Below are 19,121 nucleotides of genomic sequence, written 5' to 3'. Positions count from 1 at the left end.
AGTTGGAGTTGAAGAGTTATCAAAAATATCATGTAGAAAGAAAACACAAAATGTAAAATATGATGGAACTTAAAAGATTGAAAAAAGTGATCTTGACACAATATTGAAACACTGCAAATGAAAGCACTGCACTTTTTGTTTTCATGAACAGCCGTTCACTTTAAGTCATAAAGCTTTCAACAGCGCTTTTGGCAAATAAGGTTCACATTGAATTGTAGGACAATGTCAAAACACAATGAAAATAAAAAAATTGCTAACTTGAACATATATATATCCATATTTGTCAAAATGTAGTAAAAATGAATCACAATCCATAAACAACACAAGAGTAAGTCTGTACCAATATCTTTAAAATAACAAATTCTTACTCTTGTATATTTTCACTAAATAGATATTTACAATCATATAACATTGGATTTGACCTTCATTAATATTAATATGTGTTTCCAATAAAACTCCCTACAATAATAAATTGTACATGTGTTTGTGACTGAGAAGTGATTAGGTCTGTCCTGAAGTGGTTGTGCGTTTGGGTAAGATGCTATTTAATGATGAAATAGGTATGTACCTGGGGTACCAAGGTCTACCACAGAGTGTAGTTGTCAATCCCTTTTGACCAAAATTGTTTTTCTTTAATGGATGTCTAATTGACTACAACCAGGTATTCATGATCACGATATTAACACTAGCAGTATTTAGAATAATATATATATTTCAAACTTTTTTTAAAAACAATATGACCTCTTTCCTATATAGTATTTAAACAAACATGAAAAGAAAACTGAACGGCTATATGGGTGAGATACGTAATGTATGTCCATTTAAAGGGTTATTCTATCAAACAGAAATAGTATGTTCTAAATGATCAACACATCTAATACTACACTATTGTTTTAATCAACACTTTGACCCTCGGCAGTAGGGAACTGTTGCCAAGACCGAAGAGATTACTTGGAGGTATAACTTACCTGCTACCCAAGGTCAATTACATAATATTTTGAACTATTCCGAAATAACTACGAGACAAATGATTATTACATGTACCTGACTCTCTATTTAAATGAGGTCAGCTTTAAAATCAATAGATTACTGTACACAGTTTTCACACATACAGCAGTAGTATGCAACAGTGGTGCTACTGTTGCACGTCAGGCAGTAAGCTAAAAATTAGCAGCATTCACATGTGGTTCTGAAAGCAGTCAAAAAAATTATGTACTTATTTCAGTGCAATCAAATGTTAGTGTAAATGGAGCAGTGTAAATAACAAGACTGTATGATTTATTCTTTATTTGCATATTACAGAGTTATCTGCCCTTGTGGGTAGGTATTAATTGTGACGTCATGTGTTTGCGAGAGTAATGTCATACTTTTTCGGAGAAAACGACATAAAAAGCACTCACAAAATAATGACGTAACTATCAATACCTACCCGCAAGGGAGCTAACTCTTTAATATGCAAAGACAGAATTAGCAGAATTTGGTGGTTCTATACAGTAAATACCCTTTTACAAAATTTACAGCTTTACGTGAATTAGCATTTCAAAGACAGTGCGAAAAGTGCTAAAATGAAAATACCACTAAATTATTATGTACATCTACAATACTTAATTTATGTACCATGCTTAAATAGAGGGTCAGGTAAAAAAAGAATGGTAATCTATATGCAAGGTAAACACTTCCAATAGTAGCTATATAAACTTTATATCTATGATAAGGGAGACAACTCATGTTGATCCTACCATTAACCATTTACAAATTTAATAAATACAATTTATACATAGATATAAAACTCTTCCTGGTTTATCATTAACATAATAAATCTAGGTATTGGTCAAATGGTCAGACTTGTTTTAAGAAATTTTGTGTTTCTTCATCACGTCGATGTCCGTCCCCTCAATCAAGCCGGTTTTCTTTGTGCTCCTTCTTATGTCTCTGGATCCAGTCTGTAGCTGTAGTTTAAAAATATCATATTTAAAAACTTATAACTACATAATATGGTGTTAGTCTATTGTGTGTTTTTATTGTTTGCACTGTTAATATTAGCACCACTGATGAACCATACGTAATTAAGTACTCCATGTAAATGTAGTGGCTAAATCCGTTGAGGTTGTGTGACAGATATTAAATGGCATATTTAATAAATGATGACATCACAAGTTTATTCTATGAAGTAAGTACAACATTTGACCACAAATAAGGACCCTCACACAAATATACCCCCAATCTTATTTTAAATTTACAGAATTAGGGGGATTGTCTGAAAACCCCCTTCTGTTTTTATAACTTATATATATTTAATACTGGAGGATGGAATTGATGAGTAGAATATTATAAACAGAATAATTTTAATAGTCACCAGAAATGATTGTATTTCATGAGTGCCAGTACTATTTCTTATTTGTTTTATCGGTACTTGTAATGAAAGTGAGAAGACCTTGATATTTGTGTAGATAATTATGTTTATGAACAATCTTTTCACTTGAACTTTATTTTTTCAATATTTTGCGAATCAAATTTTCAAGATCATAGCTATGTCCCACAATATCGCGAAAATATCATCCAGGGTTCTCGTTAAAAGCCGCTTCCCGGCAAAAACAGCCATCTATTTCCTTGTTTACAACCGGCTATTTTTCTCAGAAATCTATATTGGCCACCACGGTGGCCTGCGGCCCCCAACCATCTATTATCAATTTTCAACCATCTATTAAAAAACTTAGTGAGAACCCTGTCTTCCCAGCGAAAATATCATTCCTGCCAAAATAAATGGCTACACGGTACCATGCTGGGAGCATGTCTTTACATAGACCTTACCCTGACATTCCCTGCCACAGTAGTATCTGGCATTCTTTACTCTTACTTTCTGTTCTACACCTGTCAACAACAAACACAAATCTCTATCAAAATCTCATAGACTCTACAAAACAGCAAACACAAATCTCTATCAAAATCTCATAGACTCTACAAAACAGCAAACTCAAATCTCTATCAAAATCTCATAGACTCTACAAAACAACAAACTCAAATCTCTATCAAAATCTCATAGACTCTAAAACAAAACAAAATCTCAAATCTCTATCAAAATCTCATAGACTCTACAAAACAACAAACTCAAATCTCTATCAAAATCTCATAGACTCTACAAAACAGCAAACACAAATCTCTATCAAAATCATATAGATTCTACAAATTAAAACACTATATAATACCTATTTCATCCATTCAAGTCATTTCATCATTCAGAATCATTAGAATACAATTTAAACGAAGAAACAGTTTGAAAGGCCAGTTTCACAGGCGTCCTTCACTTAACGAAATTCCTAAATTTAAAATTCTGCAAATTAAAGGAAAGCATTACGCAAGTTAAGGAAAAAATCTTGACCTAAGGAATCTTTTCTTTCGTTTCTGGCAATTAATATTCCAATAAAAATCGACCAACGAAAATAATACATGCTGTTATACATACTTGAGACACTTTTTGTAGGCTTTTGACGTAGGTTCCACCTTCTGGCAGTTAGCACAGGATTTCAGGTTCATCAGTATCTTGGAGTCCTCAGCATCTAGCTGATTTTCAAGACATTCATGGAACATTTTTTTCAATTTTCTAGAGGATTCCTCCTCATCTCCTCGTAGACCTGCTTTGATGACATCCATCATGGTCTCTCTCATGCGATCGTCTGCTGATGAAGCATTCGGACTATCTTTGGTCTTCTCATCTGAAAGTTCTTCCTTTGGTTTGAACTTGAAGTCAGACAAAACTTTTTCCAACGAATTCTTTTCATCATCTTCAAAATGTGGCAGCTTTGAGGATTCTGTATTCTTTTTTTCCTGCTTTCGTTTTTCTGCTAACTTCTCATGTTGTTTAATATCATCCAACTTCTGTTGCTTTTTTATTTCTTCAGCTTTCTCATTCCTTCTTACTTCTGCGATCTTTTTCGCTATTTCTTTTCGCTTGGCACTCTTTTCTTCCTCTGACATTTTTGGAGCATTGTCTTTCTTCTTTCCGGTGTCTGTGGGAGGATTCGGAGGAGTAACGTTCTCCACAATAAAGTTAACAGGCTGATTAGATGCAGCTCCACCATCCTGATTCCTTACAGCTGTAAACTTGAACACTCCCTCCATACCCCCCTTTAATATCTGTTCCAAGGGTTTCTCCAAACTTTGAGGCATGCGTGTGAACTGGTGAATTTTAGGCATAGCTGGTTTGGGAGGAACATCAGATTCAGAAGCCCTTTTACCAAGTGGAGATTTCTTTGTTTCCTTTTTCTTTCCCTCCTCTTCTTCCTTCTTTTTTTCCATCTCCTTTTTTGCTTCTTCTTTGAGCCTTCTACCCTCTTTAAGTCTTTTCTCCATAAGATCAAACCCATGCTCAAGCTCTTGTGTAGTTACAGGCTCTGGGCGAGCATCCTTATCCCGACTGACTTCAGTGATTATGAAGTCATCTTTGTCTTCTGTTGTCTTAGATTTTTGGCCTGAGGATGGCATGTCCTTGGATTTGGAGGTCTTTTTAGCAGTGGTTGTGTCCTTGGTGGGCGATGGTTTTGTGGGTGAACTTTTTGTCACTTTGGGTGAGTCATTTGTGACTGTTATTTTTGTAATCGTGGCCTCAGGTGATTCTTTGGAAGGTGTTGTCTTAGCAACTGTGGGTGAGTCCAAGGTCGGATTTGTTTTATGGAATCGTGACACTTCCATACCAGGAATAACCTCAGTTTTGGTTTTGTCCTCCTTTTGACCACCCCGTTTACGACATGATGTACAGTTACATGCCAATGGTTGGCTGAATCTACTCTTGTCGATGCATGTACAGTCGAACACTTCCTTCTTGCAGGTCTTACAGAAGGGTTGTAGAGGGGGCTGTTTATCTCTTCCCTTCACAGGCACATTCTCAGGATCAACAGTTCGCAGTCCAAATTCCTTCAGCTCTTCCTCTGATGACAAAAACAAGAAAAGGTTAAATTAAAACACGCAGGAAGAGAACCAGAAGAGGTTGGAGGAAAGCTGGAATGCCTGTAGAAAACCACTGACCAGGCGATTGCAGGTACTTCGTACCGTGAAATGATCAGGACACTTTTTAATTGATTTGAGCTTTGCAAATATTTTCTGGGTATAAACTTCTGCAGACAGCAAATTCATAGCATGTCTTTGATATTAATAAAGCCACAAAATAATGGGACTAATTCATGTACCACATGATACCCGATAATGTTTGTGTTGGACAAGTATCTCCAGTGGTGATGGAACGTAACTCTATGTAATCTTCACGCTGAAATTACATTATCCCGCAATAACGTCATTTGATGTCATTCCATCACCAATAGAAACAATAGTCCCAGAGGGATCTTGGCGCCCACCAAAGAATGATCTATGTCTGACAATAATTAGAGGGATCTTTTCTCTGCTTTTCAAACTTTGACTAAATCCTACATATAAAAATGTTCAAATTTCAAATGTCCCATACACAAATTCAAATTTAAAGTTATATTGAAATTTTAGTAAATAACTAGAACTGTCGCCAGAGTGGACGACTAATACCCCCTGCTGCACTAACTCCATTTATAATAGGGGACAATTCAGAACCCTATATAGTTAACTCATCTCCCCTTATGTCAGTGTTCTATGAACCAAATTTTATCAGAATCTGTCATGTTTAGGAGGAGTTCGCGGACAAAATTTTGTCTTCAGACAGACGGACGGAAAGACAGACAGACAACCCGAATTCCAGTAAAATTAGTCTTACCCCTGTCCTTGTTGACCATAAACAGTAACTCAAACGTCCTGGGACTCAGGAGTACATGGTCCCACAATGGTGTACGGTTAATCGCCAAATCATATGGGTCCTAGAATACAAAAGAAAATATGTATATCGTGACAATGAAACGCAGATCAATGCAGGAGAAAAACTACTGCGACAAAGAAATAGAACCATTTCTTTAGAAAGAGGAAAGGATATCATTCAAAACTAATATTAGAACTAATGAATTATTAATTTCAAAGAAATCGTGACATATATCATCAAATGAATAAAATATTTATTTGGATTTACATGTATAATACAATTTCATGTATTAATACTACTGTTAACCAACTGATTTCCCCAGCGACTTCATTTCACGTTTTCCTGCCTTAAGACTTTGCGTGGTGATCTAATTTTGAATTCCTGACTTTGATTCTAAGATTCTACTTAACATGTATTTGCTGGGATTAACAATTTTGTTATCGGCTTTGTGAAATATGCCAAATTTAGTTGGACACGAAGGTAAGATGATTAACACTACAATGTAACAGTAAAACAGAGTTCTGTATTTCACCATGTACTGTTAAAGTGGAATTATTTGCAGTGTGGCAAATATGATTATTTCTATGAACATGTTGAAAAATTCCATGTTCATTATTTCAGTCGGCGACTTTAAGTACTAATCTGATGCCCACGACTAGTAATTTTGCGGCCGGACTAGTGCTTATTGTAATGAATTAGTCCGATTGGACTAGTGGCTTCTGCCCAAATAAAATTGTTATAAAATGCTATATCTGCAGTGGTCAATTGCATTTTCAACACATTTTCAGTGCATCATTTCAGTCCGGATGCATCATTTTGTTAGAATTGGCATTCATGAATACATCCAGACTGTACTTTGGGTCAAAAATTGTAAACTGATAATGACCAAAGTTCTGAAGTAAAACGGCTGTTCATTTTTTTTTTACTTGTGTTTAAAAAGCCGGCCTAGTAAAATTTTGGGGTTTACTAGTCCCAAGGACTAGCAGTGAAAAGGGTTATTGTCACAGACTGTCATTATAGATACAGAGCCTCACAATATATTGGTACACAGTGAACAATGTGAAAGTTGATGAAGCGAACAAATCCACATGTAAATATATCCATGTTTACAATTGTAACAGAGTAGCGAGCTGCCAGCCGGGGTCGAACCCGCGACGCACAGGACTTGCTGGTCCGCCGCTCTACCGAGCGAAAAAATTCTCATGTTTGTACAGTAATCTGTAATGTCTAAGTTAAATATCACTGACTAAGATATATATACTCACAGGTACTTGACCATCAGGATTATCAGGCTTGGTGGCATGGGGATAATTTGGGGTACCATATCCGAATTTGTCATTCTGAAAATAAACACACATTTTTGTGTATATATTACATAAGTATACCTTGTATACTTAACAAAGACAATTAAATCGTGTCAATATATTGTCAAGAAAAATGATTTTATGAGAACTGCCTACAAAAACCATATTTCACCCAACTTGAGGTCTACCGAACGCTGTGATTAAATCGAATCATAAACTGATGAGTATAATGAGCTATGTTCACATTTCACAACTTTGCACCTTCCCAGTTTCGCTTTGAGCTGATAAAATCAAATTCTAACCAATTAAGGAACACCAGGTATGTTTGAATAATCAGGAGATATTGGGATTTAGTAAAAATCTGAAGAAATGCATTGTACATAATTACCAAATGTATTTACACACCTTGTAAATTTTTACATGACTTTTGATGTACAAGTGATATTATCCTTCAATATACATTTGAATCTGCATGAACTCTGACCTACTTTGGATCAATTTATTTTGCTGATGTTATTACACTATGTGTGTTCTGTGTGTTTACATTATAAAGATACTTACAATACAATGTCCACTTATTCTTGTCAATAACTTTTTAAAATTTGTTGGTCCATGTTCTCCCTGTAAAATACATCATTTCAACCAACTATTAATTAATATTCCCAATCAGAATAACATTGTGTAGACTCCTATCCTGAATTGTTACCCTACTCTCTATATAAATGTAAATGAAGTAATTTCGCCTATTGACCGGTCAAAAGTTTGACTGGTGACCGGTATGGAAAGTTTGCATGCATTTATTGTTGATGTCATAGGCACCGGCGCGCCGGATCAACCCAAATGCCAGTATTCTTTCGGCGAAAGTATTTCTCACCAGAGGCTCAGTGATAAGTTTAAGATTGTGGTTCAGGTAACAAAACAGTTGTTTCATGCCTTATCAGTCAACTCGGAAAAAGAGTGAAAAGGCATGAAACAACTGTGTACTGTTAACATTTATTCAACATGACTTCACGCTTATAACAAACATGTTTACAACAAATTAATGGTTCATAAAAGCAACAGGACAGCATATGGGGTTAACATATAGAAGCACATAACTTTTTTATTTTATAAGCTTCATACATTATAAGTAGATAAGCTAATAAAAGAGTAATTAACTCTGTCATCACATTGATTTTTCTGTATTTACATATTACGGGGGTTGGGGTTGGGTTATTTATTGTGATGTCATTTATTAGCGAAACTTGCAATGTTTTCTGCATGAAATATGACACTATACATGCAAACAAATGAAGTTACAATCGATACCTATCTGCAAGGGCAGATAACTTCTTAATAAGCAAAGAATAAATATACAAACAAGAGGTCCAATTGCAAGGGCCTTATAATTAATCACCACCTGACAACATTGGGGCAGTTTGAAAAGAAAAAGATTTAAATAAGTTTTCAAAATGGTGACTTTGGCATCCATCTTGGAAAGACAGTGCAATGAGTTTTTGGACTTCTTAGCTATAGGCTGCCCTTCGTTTACATTTATAGTCTTTTTTAGCACTTCTAGAGCTGAAAAACTTTAAAATGTGATTTTCATGATAGCGGCTGTGGTGGCCATCTTTGAATTCAGTCAGGATGATAGCAGGAAGGTTTCAGTTAAATTGCACAGATTGAACTTAAGATGCTATCAATGCCATATGACTATGAGTGTTATTCAAAGCTAAGTTTCATAACAGAATTTGTATATCATCAGATTGACTTCTTTTGGCCCCTTCTCCCTGGTCCCTGAGGGAGTCAGTCCCATCATTTGTACAATTTTGAATCCCAACCCTATAAGGATGCTACCATTGCATTATGAGTGCTATCCCATGCTCAGTTTCAGAGAAGAAGTCATTTATATGGAAATAGCCAATTTAACCCCTTTTTGCCCCGCCCCTGAGGTCCCAAGGGGGTCAGTATGACCATTTTTAAGAAATTTCAGTCAGTACCCAATAAGGATGCTACCAGTCAAAATTTGACCAGCGGTTATGAAGAAGAAATTGATTGTTGTGGTATCACATAAGCTCAAAATGGTTACCTTAGCAATGGCATTAGCCACCCCTCCATCCAGGGCCATGAGGACTCGTTCTTTGCCCTTCATTCCTTCAGGCTGTACAAAGAAGCACATTGGCCCCTCACTTGTACTGTCATCCCGAAAAATACTTGATCTCCCCTGAAATACACCCAACAACCCCAATAGAATACAGCATATACCTGTTAATTTAATTCTAAAATGGTTTGAATTTTTTTCTTAAATAGATGATTTTCAAAAATTCTTATTGCAACAAACCAAACTCAATCTGATTAAAACACAGATCCTTATAACCACTCCGTTCAATAGAGGATCTGACAATATCCCATAAGGGGTCACCAGATGACCTTTATACCATGTGTACTTCAAAGCAAATGCAGTTTCTACACCTTACAACATCAATTGAAAATGTCATTTCGCCCCAGTATACATATATAATTAGCTTTGTTGTGCACTTAGGGCGAGATGGCTACATACACGAAAATAATTTGGACAGCTTTTTCAAAATATTTCGTCCCCAGTCAAGATTCTGGCAGTGCCAATTTGATTGGTCATTTCAAAAGGTCATCTTGACGTGACCCCTAATAGGATGTTCTCAGATCCTCTTATCCAATGTAGTGATAATAAGGATCTGTATTTTAATCAGATTGAACCAAACTAAAACTTAAGTTTTTTTGCAGCTTTTATATGGATACAGTACATTATGACAATTATGTTTTTTGTTGGTATTTTTCTATTTGTTACATGTATATGTTTGCAATTGAATATTCTTGTCAATATTAGATAAGCGGAACACTTCATGAAATCATTTCTCTCTGAGTACACACCCTACTCATAGTCTTGAGTTCCTTTTCCGAGAGCCTTTGCTCAAACCTGAATCCCTGCTGGAGTGTAATGATGATTCCATCTTCCTTCGGGATCTCTTCTGGTAGGATGCTGGCTACAACATCATCGTCATCCATCATCCAGCCGGGACTCGGCCGGTTCTTTCTATTACTAACGTATATCAGCACTATGTTCAAAAATAAAAACAAAACCTTAATGATATCTGTAATAATAATATCAATGAGATATGAGGTACAAGTATCCTTTCACATGTGGATATGATTTAATAATATTTTACCTGAAAGTCACAAAATGTAATGCCTTACCGAGGGTATGTGAACATTTGAGATACTGAGTGTAGACTATCCTATCCATATATGAAAGAGTCTCATCACTTGATATAAGCAGGCTATACAGTACAAATAATCGTTATGTGTTTAGGTGGACTCCACTGTACATAAAGACAACACTTACATTTACACATGACTTGTTTGATGGACATCTCGTTCTTGCCATTTATCTTGATTGTAAAGTTGGTGAAATTCGCGCACACCTCCTTCTCTTCCACCTCGTAGTTGAGAACACATGCACACCAGCCGACCCCTTCCCACCATTCCATTTTGTCTGGTAAGTTTTTGATCTTACTCTTGATCAGCTCGGCAGAAAACTTGCTGAGTTTACCTTCGGTAGTGTCTGTCGTCTCACTTTTATCGCCATCTTTATTATCATCATCATCAGGGAAACACTAAATCAAAGATAATTCAGATTCAACCCAATAATTAAAAAAAAATCCCTGGGCCCAGTTTTATGATCATAAACATTCCTTAAATCTAAGGAATCCCTTAACTTATGATTCTCCATAGGAAAGCATTACAGATTTTAAGGAAGGCTCCTTAACTTAAGATTTTTCCTTAAGTTCAGTAATGCTTCCATGGAGAATTTTAAGTTAAGATATTCATAAAACTGAGCACTGTCCCTGTAAACGCTCCTCCCCTATATTTCAAAGCCCCAATTTCACTTACATTAATGATGATTTAAATGCAGGCTAAAAATATGAAAATAATTTCAAATTTTTCACAAAAATGAATTTGATTTCTTTTGCAAATTTATTGATGGCTTCCGATATATAAATACATATATACATGTGTAATATCTTTGTGGAAGGGTATATATACGTATGAACATGTAGACCAAATTTGGTCCTATATATATTAATCAATTAGATTAAAAGTATATATATGCACACCCCATCATTTTTTCTCAACTTATTTATGATTATCCTGGAAGCTTTTAATAATTAATTAAGTCAAATATGGATAAGCAATTCATAGAATACCTAATGAATCTGTCCTTGAACAAACATATGTTAAACTTTACCGAGGGCTAGAACTAATCATGAATAATGACAGGGTGATTGATACAGCAGTTCAACTGTATATTAGTCCACAATAATTTTAATATAATATGCTTTGTACGTCTGGTCATTGATATTCATAAATTAGACTTAGCTAATCAAAGAGAATACAAAAAGGTACATCATTTTTGATTGGCTGTATAGGTAAGTCTATACATATAAGTCTACATTGTTTCATGAACCTGGTGCCAGGGGTTACTATCACTGTGTCACACATGCACAGAGTCTTAGGTTTTGCTATAACGTAGTTAAGGGTGGCAATAATGATTGATAGTGAAGCCCCAAAGATCACTCCAGAGCCTGAACAATTTCTCACAGTGATTCAATGTTGTGATTTTGAGTTGAATGATTCTATAAGTTACTGTACATTTAAGTCTGCTGTAAACATTTTCGTAACAAGAGGCCCAAGGGCCTTAACAGTCATCTGACTACCTTGGAAATAGTCATATAGAAAATTAATTAGATATGGTGTCACAGTACAAATATCCTAGCCATCTTCGATTTGGGATCAACCAGAGATGTAACAACACTTTGTCAAGTTGATATCAGGATCATTTCAGACAAGTCTAAGCGGAATCGCATCAGTAGAACTTGAGAAAGAAGTTCAAAATGTGTTTTCAAGATGGCAGCTGTGGATTTCGGATTGACCCGAAAAATAACAACAATGAGTTGTTTATAAAATATGTGTATATAGTAGTCAATACAGGTATAAGTAGGAGATTGTATGGGCTTAATTATTCTTCTCTATATATAGTACTAAATACCATCAAACATTGAAAGATATTGTGTTTAGTTATCATCAGATGCAGTCAAACCTGTCAATAATGACCTGGGCTTAAAGAAAAATTGTATCAAAATTAGTTGCTTAGTACCCCAAGAAAGTGATCTTATATTTTATTAAGCAGGTTAATTTATACACAGTTGGTCTAAGGAAGATTTTACTGTCAAAGGCGGCATGCACATCTCTATGTGAGATAATCTCTATGTTTTAATACTTATTTCTGGCCACAGTTGATCAGTATTATATATGGAGCCGCAGTGGTCAAGTGATTGGATTTGCCGACATTATTACTAACTTTCCACCACTGGGTCCCTAGTATGAATCATATGTGGAACAGTTGCCAAGAACTGACCACTGGTTGGTGATTTTTCTCCAAGTTCTGCAGATAATCTAGATCTCAACCACTTAAACTTGGCACATCTCTAATTAGAAATGATCCTGGCTATTAAACACAACAAATAGTTATATATACAAAGCACACCAAACCAAAATATTACACTTTTAACAATGAAGATTAAAAACTTACATCAACAGCATTAACCGATATCTTGATTTCCTTTGCATTATTGACCTCGTCCTCCAGCTTTATCACTCTAAAACCACCGACAACACCTCTTGCATTGTCTCCACTTCCCATGATCCCAAATTTGACATCATCAGACCGTTTAGTGTCGACACCGAACAAGATTTTCTTGTTTTTGAGAATGTTTTGGATTGTAGCTTCAGGGGCCATGGTAATACTGTTTACGTTAATCACAGTATTTTCGTTACTCGTGCTGCCGGCTGGACATAATGTTTCTATGACAGCGGTGTCTGTACGCACCCTCAGGACAGGTGGCATGTCCTCCTGTGGATTTTTCCCTGTTATGTGATCTATAATCCTCTGAACTTCCTCCTCCACTTCATCTTTACGTTTTTCCCTCGCGATCTCTTCTTTATCCTTTTTCTTCTTTTTCTTTTTTTTCTTTTTTTCATTATCACGTTTTTGGTTGACGTTTGTTACATATCCATCCTCTTTATCGACCAGAGACAGACAGTCTCTGCACTTCTCCTCATCTGTCCCATATTTAAATTTTGCAAAATGAATAAAATCCCTAAAGTCTTCGGGGGATAGCCGGTCCCTCCAATCACTCTCACGATCTGCTTTTTTATTATACAGAGGATTGTCAGGGTCATTGAATCGGGGATCACCCAACTTCCAGTAATCTAGAAATTGAGGTCCATCAATCTTGCCACATATACGTTCTTTAAAGTAGCGGGTACCACAGTCGTCTAGACAGTTTGTACACATAAGCACTGGTGCTTTTGTTGTTGAACTATCCTCTATCTCGGGTTTAGGCGATGGTGGTATCCAGTATGATTCGTCCTTGCAATCCTGCGATGGTGCGTCCATCCATTTTTTTAAACAGCGACAAACAGATCCACCAAACCGCAGGTATATGGGGCTCAGTACATACACCTGAAATATAGCAATTGACAGTTGTCATTACATTTTCACATTAACAAAGAGTGCAATTTTGTTTCTGCTCATTCTGGTAATAACCTCCGAAGAAAAATGCGGCATCAATGTATTGTTCTACATTCCTTTTGAAACATAAAAGAAAATATACTGACATTAAATGTTTTAATTGATACTGTTGAAATTCTAAATTGTTTAGCAATGTGATTAAGAAGATACAATATGTATGCTTTATCCATACATGCGTCAATGTCCCATACGTTAAACAAATGCAATACATTATAATCACCGAGGCACTGATGAAATTGTTTTTCAGACAAGAGCATGTACATGAAAGGGTAAACACACTACTGTATGTGCAATTTCACTTGTTCTAGACAAAAGTTGCTTTAATCATGGGGCACAGGCCAGGTTTCGACATACAAGACGATCTACCACAATGTGTAATGGCGGACAGTGAGCGAACTTGCACAATTCGCACACAAGTCACCACAGTGGGCTTTTCTGGCATAAAACACTAATATCAACTACTCTAAATTCCGTTACAACCGATTTGTTTCCAGTATATGTGCAAATTTTAATGCACTCCTAGACTGAATTGTCCTTTACTTAAAACCTTTTTAAATCACAAAAATGTCTGACTTTCATGCATGATTTGGTATTTCAGACACATTTCACTTGAATGGTACTACACTTTATATTTATTATATGCACATACAAATGGAAAAAGAACAGTACATTTACCTTGACATATGAACTCTTCTGGTCAGGACTACCAAAAAAACGTCGGAAAAGGTCTCTGTGGAAATAAAATTCATTTAGTACAGGGAATGACACATTCATCTTCCTAGATTTTAGAGCAATTGATGAACATTAGCACATTAGACATTGATAACAACCACGTACACATACATGACTTCTGTGTACAATGTTCACTCGTATGGTATGTGCTATAGTGTTTACATCACAGTACATCATAGACAGGAGATTGTTTTGTTAAAAATATGTAGCATCTGTCAACATCTTAAGTCTTTGTTTCATGAAATAGCAGTGTTGTACAACTTCACGATTATTTAAGAAGTTTATGATTCTATGTGAATTACGAAATGATAATACTATATGTGTGCGCCTGCATTAAGCTATGTATAAAAGTCAATACATTGTAGTTAGTTGTATGTATAAGTACATTGTGTATCTCAATTACCATAATGAACTTTGACCAGTGACAAAGGTTATACAGGTTAAATGTTTTGACTATCGAAACACCTACATAACTTAAAATATCCTGTACCCACCTTGTATCTCTTGAATAGAACGGATCTTTTGCTGTAACATAAAGGTATTATATCAATACAAATCCATTACAACACAAGGTATTGAAATGTACACATTTGTCAGGTAACAGATGAAATTTGTAACTGATGAATTTATACCTGAACATAATTTCCAGCTCATCAATTAAGACAATTCAAATTTTTATAATGAACAGGTAACACAAATCACAAAAAGTAACTGATTTATAACCTGATTTTACCCGATGCATCCTAATATTTCATATCATGTCTATTGGCATTTCCTACGCTGACCTAGCTAAACTGTATAACAGTCGAGCCAGATCAAACAAGCACAGAGCAGTATTCTGTCTTTGCATATTACAGAGTTAGCTCCCTTGCGGGTAGATATCAATTGAAACGTCATTATTTTATGAGTGCAATTTACATCATTTGCTCCCCGAAAAATATGATGTTACGCTCAAAAACCCATGACGTCACAATCAATACCTACCCACAAGGGCAGATAACTATGTAATATGCAAATATAGAGCAGTACAGGGTTCACAAACATATATACTCATGCCAAGATTCATCTTGAGACCACTTGATTAGGCCATTAATATATATACTGTAATATGTTTCCAGTAACACCTTTTAAATAAAAGATCACAGAGGAAGTTAGGCACACACCAAAGAATGATATCAGACAATAGAAAGAGGGGTCTTTTCTCTGCTTTTTTCTTATTTTCCTCTTCCTTTGAAATATTGAATACACGTACACACAGAATCTCTATTAGAAATCCTGATTTTACACAAAACAAATAATATTTTAGGATCGATGCTATTTGTTTGCTTTATGCTTAAAGTTTTTTGGTTATAAAGCATTCATTTTAAAGGGTCAGTTGGGTTACCCGAAAAAACATTTTGTTTTGTATGGCCTCACTAGCCAAACATGTCACTTTATGTTTGCTTTATAAACATATTTTATTTGAATGTTACTGAACAGGAGAGAAACTTCAACATACTGAATGATTTGGAGTCAAGGTGTGGAAATTTATCATGGTTTTGAGCAAGTTTTGCACACTCATCTATAAAACTCCGAGCCGTGGCTTCTTTTCCTGCAACATAAAATAACAAGTTGACAAAACAGGTATCAAATTTAAAAAATTTCTTAAAGTATGCATTTTTTCATTTTTGATAAAAAGTAATTCTTAAGAAAGCTGATTTTTATATCAGTTGTAGCATGTGATTTATTCTGTATTTACACATTACTTATCTGCCCTTGTATATAGGTACTGAATAATCTACTGATTGTTTTGTCCGTCTTTCTATGCATGTTACATCATATTTTAGAGAAGAAAATGCAACAGTTTTCGTACCGATTTCTTTTTCAAATTGATTTATGGTTTTCTTTGTATGAAAAGCAAGTCCAAATTTGTTTGATTAAAAAGCACCCCTGATGTGCCAAATTTGCACCCTGGTCACTTGTGTCGAATCATTAATAACTTATAAAAACAGTTTGATAACTTTCATTTTTCCAAAATGGGTTAAAGAATGTATAAATAAATGAATTTTGAAACATGGAAAACTCCACCTACCATCTACAAACTGCTCTTGTATGTAAATAAAAGCTTGGTCCAAAAGATTTTCAAACTTTGGGTCTGTCACACGACATCTGTTTGATGACTCCATGTTTCACAGTAAAACTTTGGAAAGTTATTGTAAACTTTGTCCAAAATGGTTTCCCCTGTAAAATATGTGAAAGAAAAATATTCTAAACCACATGTACAATTCACAATAAAAACATCACACGTCATGCATATGTGAAAAAAAAAATCAGTCGCTGCATGACAGAATGATTCAAGACTACCTGGCTTCACATTTTGTGCAATTTTTCACTTTTTTTATAAAAATATAACAACAACCTTATATGAATATGGTGCTTTTACTGAATTTTGAGAATTTCAGTTCAATACTTTGAAACTTTCTTTAAAGATAGCAATAACAAGCTTCTGCATTTGCCAAGTATACATAGTTGGTGTTGTTATTTTCTGACCAGGCCCCACAATGGGCTATGAAAATGTACATGTTTATTATCCTTTTTTCCTACTTTTTCATTGTATTCTATTCTGTATTTGCATATTTCAAAAGTTGTCTGCTCTTGCCGATAGGTATTGATTGTGACATCATGTGTTTGCAAGCATAAGTCATAGTTTCAGAGAAAAAAGATGTGAAGTTTCGCAAAAAAAAATAATGACGTCCAATGGATAAATACCCGCAAGGGAGGTAACTCTGTAATATGCAAATATGGAATAATAAACAGTGGTGTGAAGACCTGTTATATTAGTGAAGGGGTGGAGCCATAAAGTCATGATAAGTGGCGGTTTCCTATCAGTTTTATCTATACTGTAAAATCCTTCCTGTTGATAGTGCATAACATAAGGAAGTTAACAAAAAAAAACCCGCGAAAGTCTAAATTGCATATAAAGTTTCGTACCTGTTCCTTCCACATGCATCTGAAAGCATCTTTGTGCTTTTGGAAGAACAAAAACTCTGTAGGAGAAACTTCCAAATCAAAGAATTCAATATCAGTATCCGACAGCCGAATCTTCCTCATCCTGTCAAGGACACAAGGTCTCAACCACAAACTGAAACATATATAACAAATATTGTTTAAAATAATTAAACTTTTGTTTAAAGCTGACAATTTAATACAAGTGAAAATGCATTTATTATATTACATGTATTACTTTTCATTATAGTCATGTTTGGAGATGATGCCGATAGATCTATACTCAGGGCTCAAATTTTATATTTTTTCGTCACTGGCTAAAAATAGTAAGTTCCCTAAACTTTTACTTGCTAAAATATCTTTTTACATTGAACTTGTAATTGTACTTGTAATTAAATCTCCATATTCAAATAAAAAGTTTTGAAATATAAAATAATTTATTTTTGATCGATTATGTGAGACGTATCTATAGGTATTATATCTAACAACAGGGAACCTGGGACCTCCCATCCTCGATATTCCAGGGGTTCCGATCACATACGATCACTACATCCCTGGACTATATCTATCTCATAGTAAAAAGATATGGCAACAGAACAAAACAAGTATTAGTACATCATCACGTACAGACAGAATACCCGGATTCTGATTGACTACACACATGGTACTATTTGAAATTAGTGTCCAGGCAGCAAGCGGGCACTATTGAAGACGGCGCGAAATTCGAGAGAACGTAAATGTATTGTGACGTCACCATTACATGACGTCATTATTGGTTGTGCAGCACCGTACGAAGTACGTCAAAATGGCAGACATGCTGTTGTGTGCGGGATTGAAGCAAATGTTGCTTTCTCTACAAAAGACATTTACCTCATGCAGTTCTATAATTGATCTACTTTTAAATCTCTTCGTGACAGGCTGACAGCGCAGATCCCGTTTTCTAGAAACACACAGATTTCATCCAACAATTCCATTATGTTGTACTGTAAAATCAATACAACCAATGTTGTGTGGAAATGGAGGAGAGCGAGGTGACGGTTTGCCTTGACGTGCTTCTGTTACGACGATGACATGAAAACGGGTCTCATGGTTAGGGTGATGTACTAAACCCATTATGGCCTGGTTGAGAGGGCACTATATGCCTCATAGAGTGCGTCTTGTGATGGATAACGTGCCTGCGGCCATCCCTCAATATGCCTTAGAAATGGACATGTAATCACTGGATATGGAGGTTGTCAAGGCGAGGTTTGTTTTCGCATTCTTATAGTTACGACATCATTCTCAGCTAACTCGGTATTCTAATGTTCCGATGTAGCTGTCAACAATTTCTAACGACTGTTTAAAATGAAAAAATTATAATCTCTTTATAAACTAGAAACAAAAATTACCCCAAGGATAAAGGCAAAACCTGAAATTTAGAGGAGATGCGATAGACTTTCAAGGTGTGATCACACCGTTAGAGCCTAATGACAGGAAATGTGCTATAAATACAGGAGAAGAGTAGAAAATGTAGCAGCCAGACCGGGAGTTCGAAACCCGGATAATAAAAAGAAAAAGAAGAAATAAAAATAAAGAAAGGGACCGTCAGAACCCTAGCGGCCGAGTGTCACAACCGGACTGAGCTACCTCAGGTCACAGTTGATGACCAAGTCATGACCCAGTCAAAGAAACAACACCTCAATCCAGCTGATTATTGACTAGTATTTGTTATACAATA

At 35.4% G+C, this 19,121-nt stretch overlaps 1 protein-coding gene across 1 annotated transcript; it reads right to left on the bottom strand.

Annotated features, from left to right (window-relative positions):
• Nucleotides 1-3,450: 3,450 nt before the first annotated feature.
• On the bottom strand, nucleotides 3,451-17,539 carry LOC138313930 (uncharacterized). The gene is given in 14 exon segments (XM_069254165.1): nucleotides 3,451-4,925; nucleotides 5,735-5,834; nucleotides 7,039-7,113; nucleotides 7,639-7,698; nucleotides 9,146-9,280; nucleotides 9,967-10,151; nucleotides 10,439-10,709; nucleotides 12,686-13,618; nucleotides 14,363-14,417; nucleotides 14,914-14,944; nucleotides 15,918-16,010; nucleotides 16,491-16,554; nucleotides 16,556-16,639; nucleotides 17,390-17,539. Coding segments are annotated over 14 exon segments (3,678 nt in total). The 5' UTR covers nucleotides 17,510-17,539; the 3' UTR covers nucleotides 3,451-3,453.
• Between the last annotated feature and the right edge of the window lie 1,582 nt (nucleotides 17,540-19,121).

The sequence above is a fragment of the Argopecten irradians genome, unplaced genomic scaffold (assembly GCF_041381155.1).
Source record: "Argopecten irradians isolate NY unplaced genomic scaffold, Ai_NY scaffold_1079, whole genome shotgun sequence".
NCBI classification, from domain to species: Eukaryota; Metazoa; Mollusca; class Bivalvia; order Pectinida; family Pectinidae; genus Argopecten; species Argopecten irradians.
Note: the sequence above shows the minus strand (reverse complement) of the source record. Positions and strands in the feature narration are given on the sequence as shown.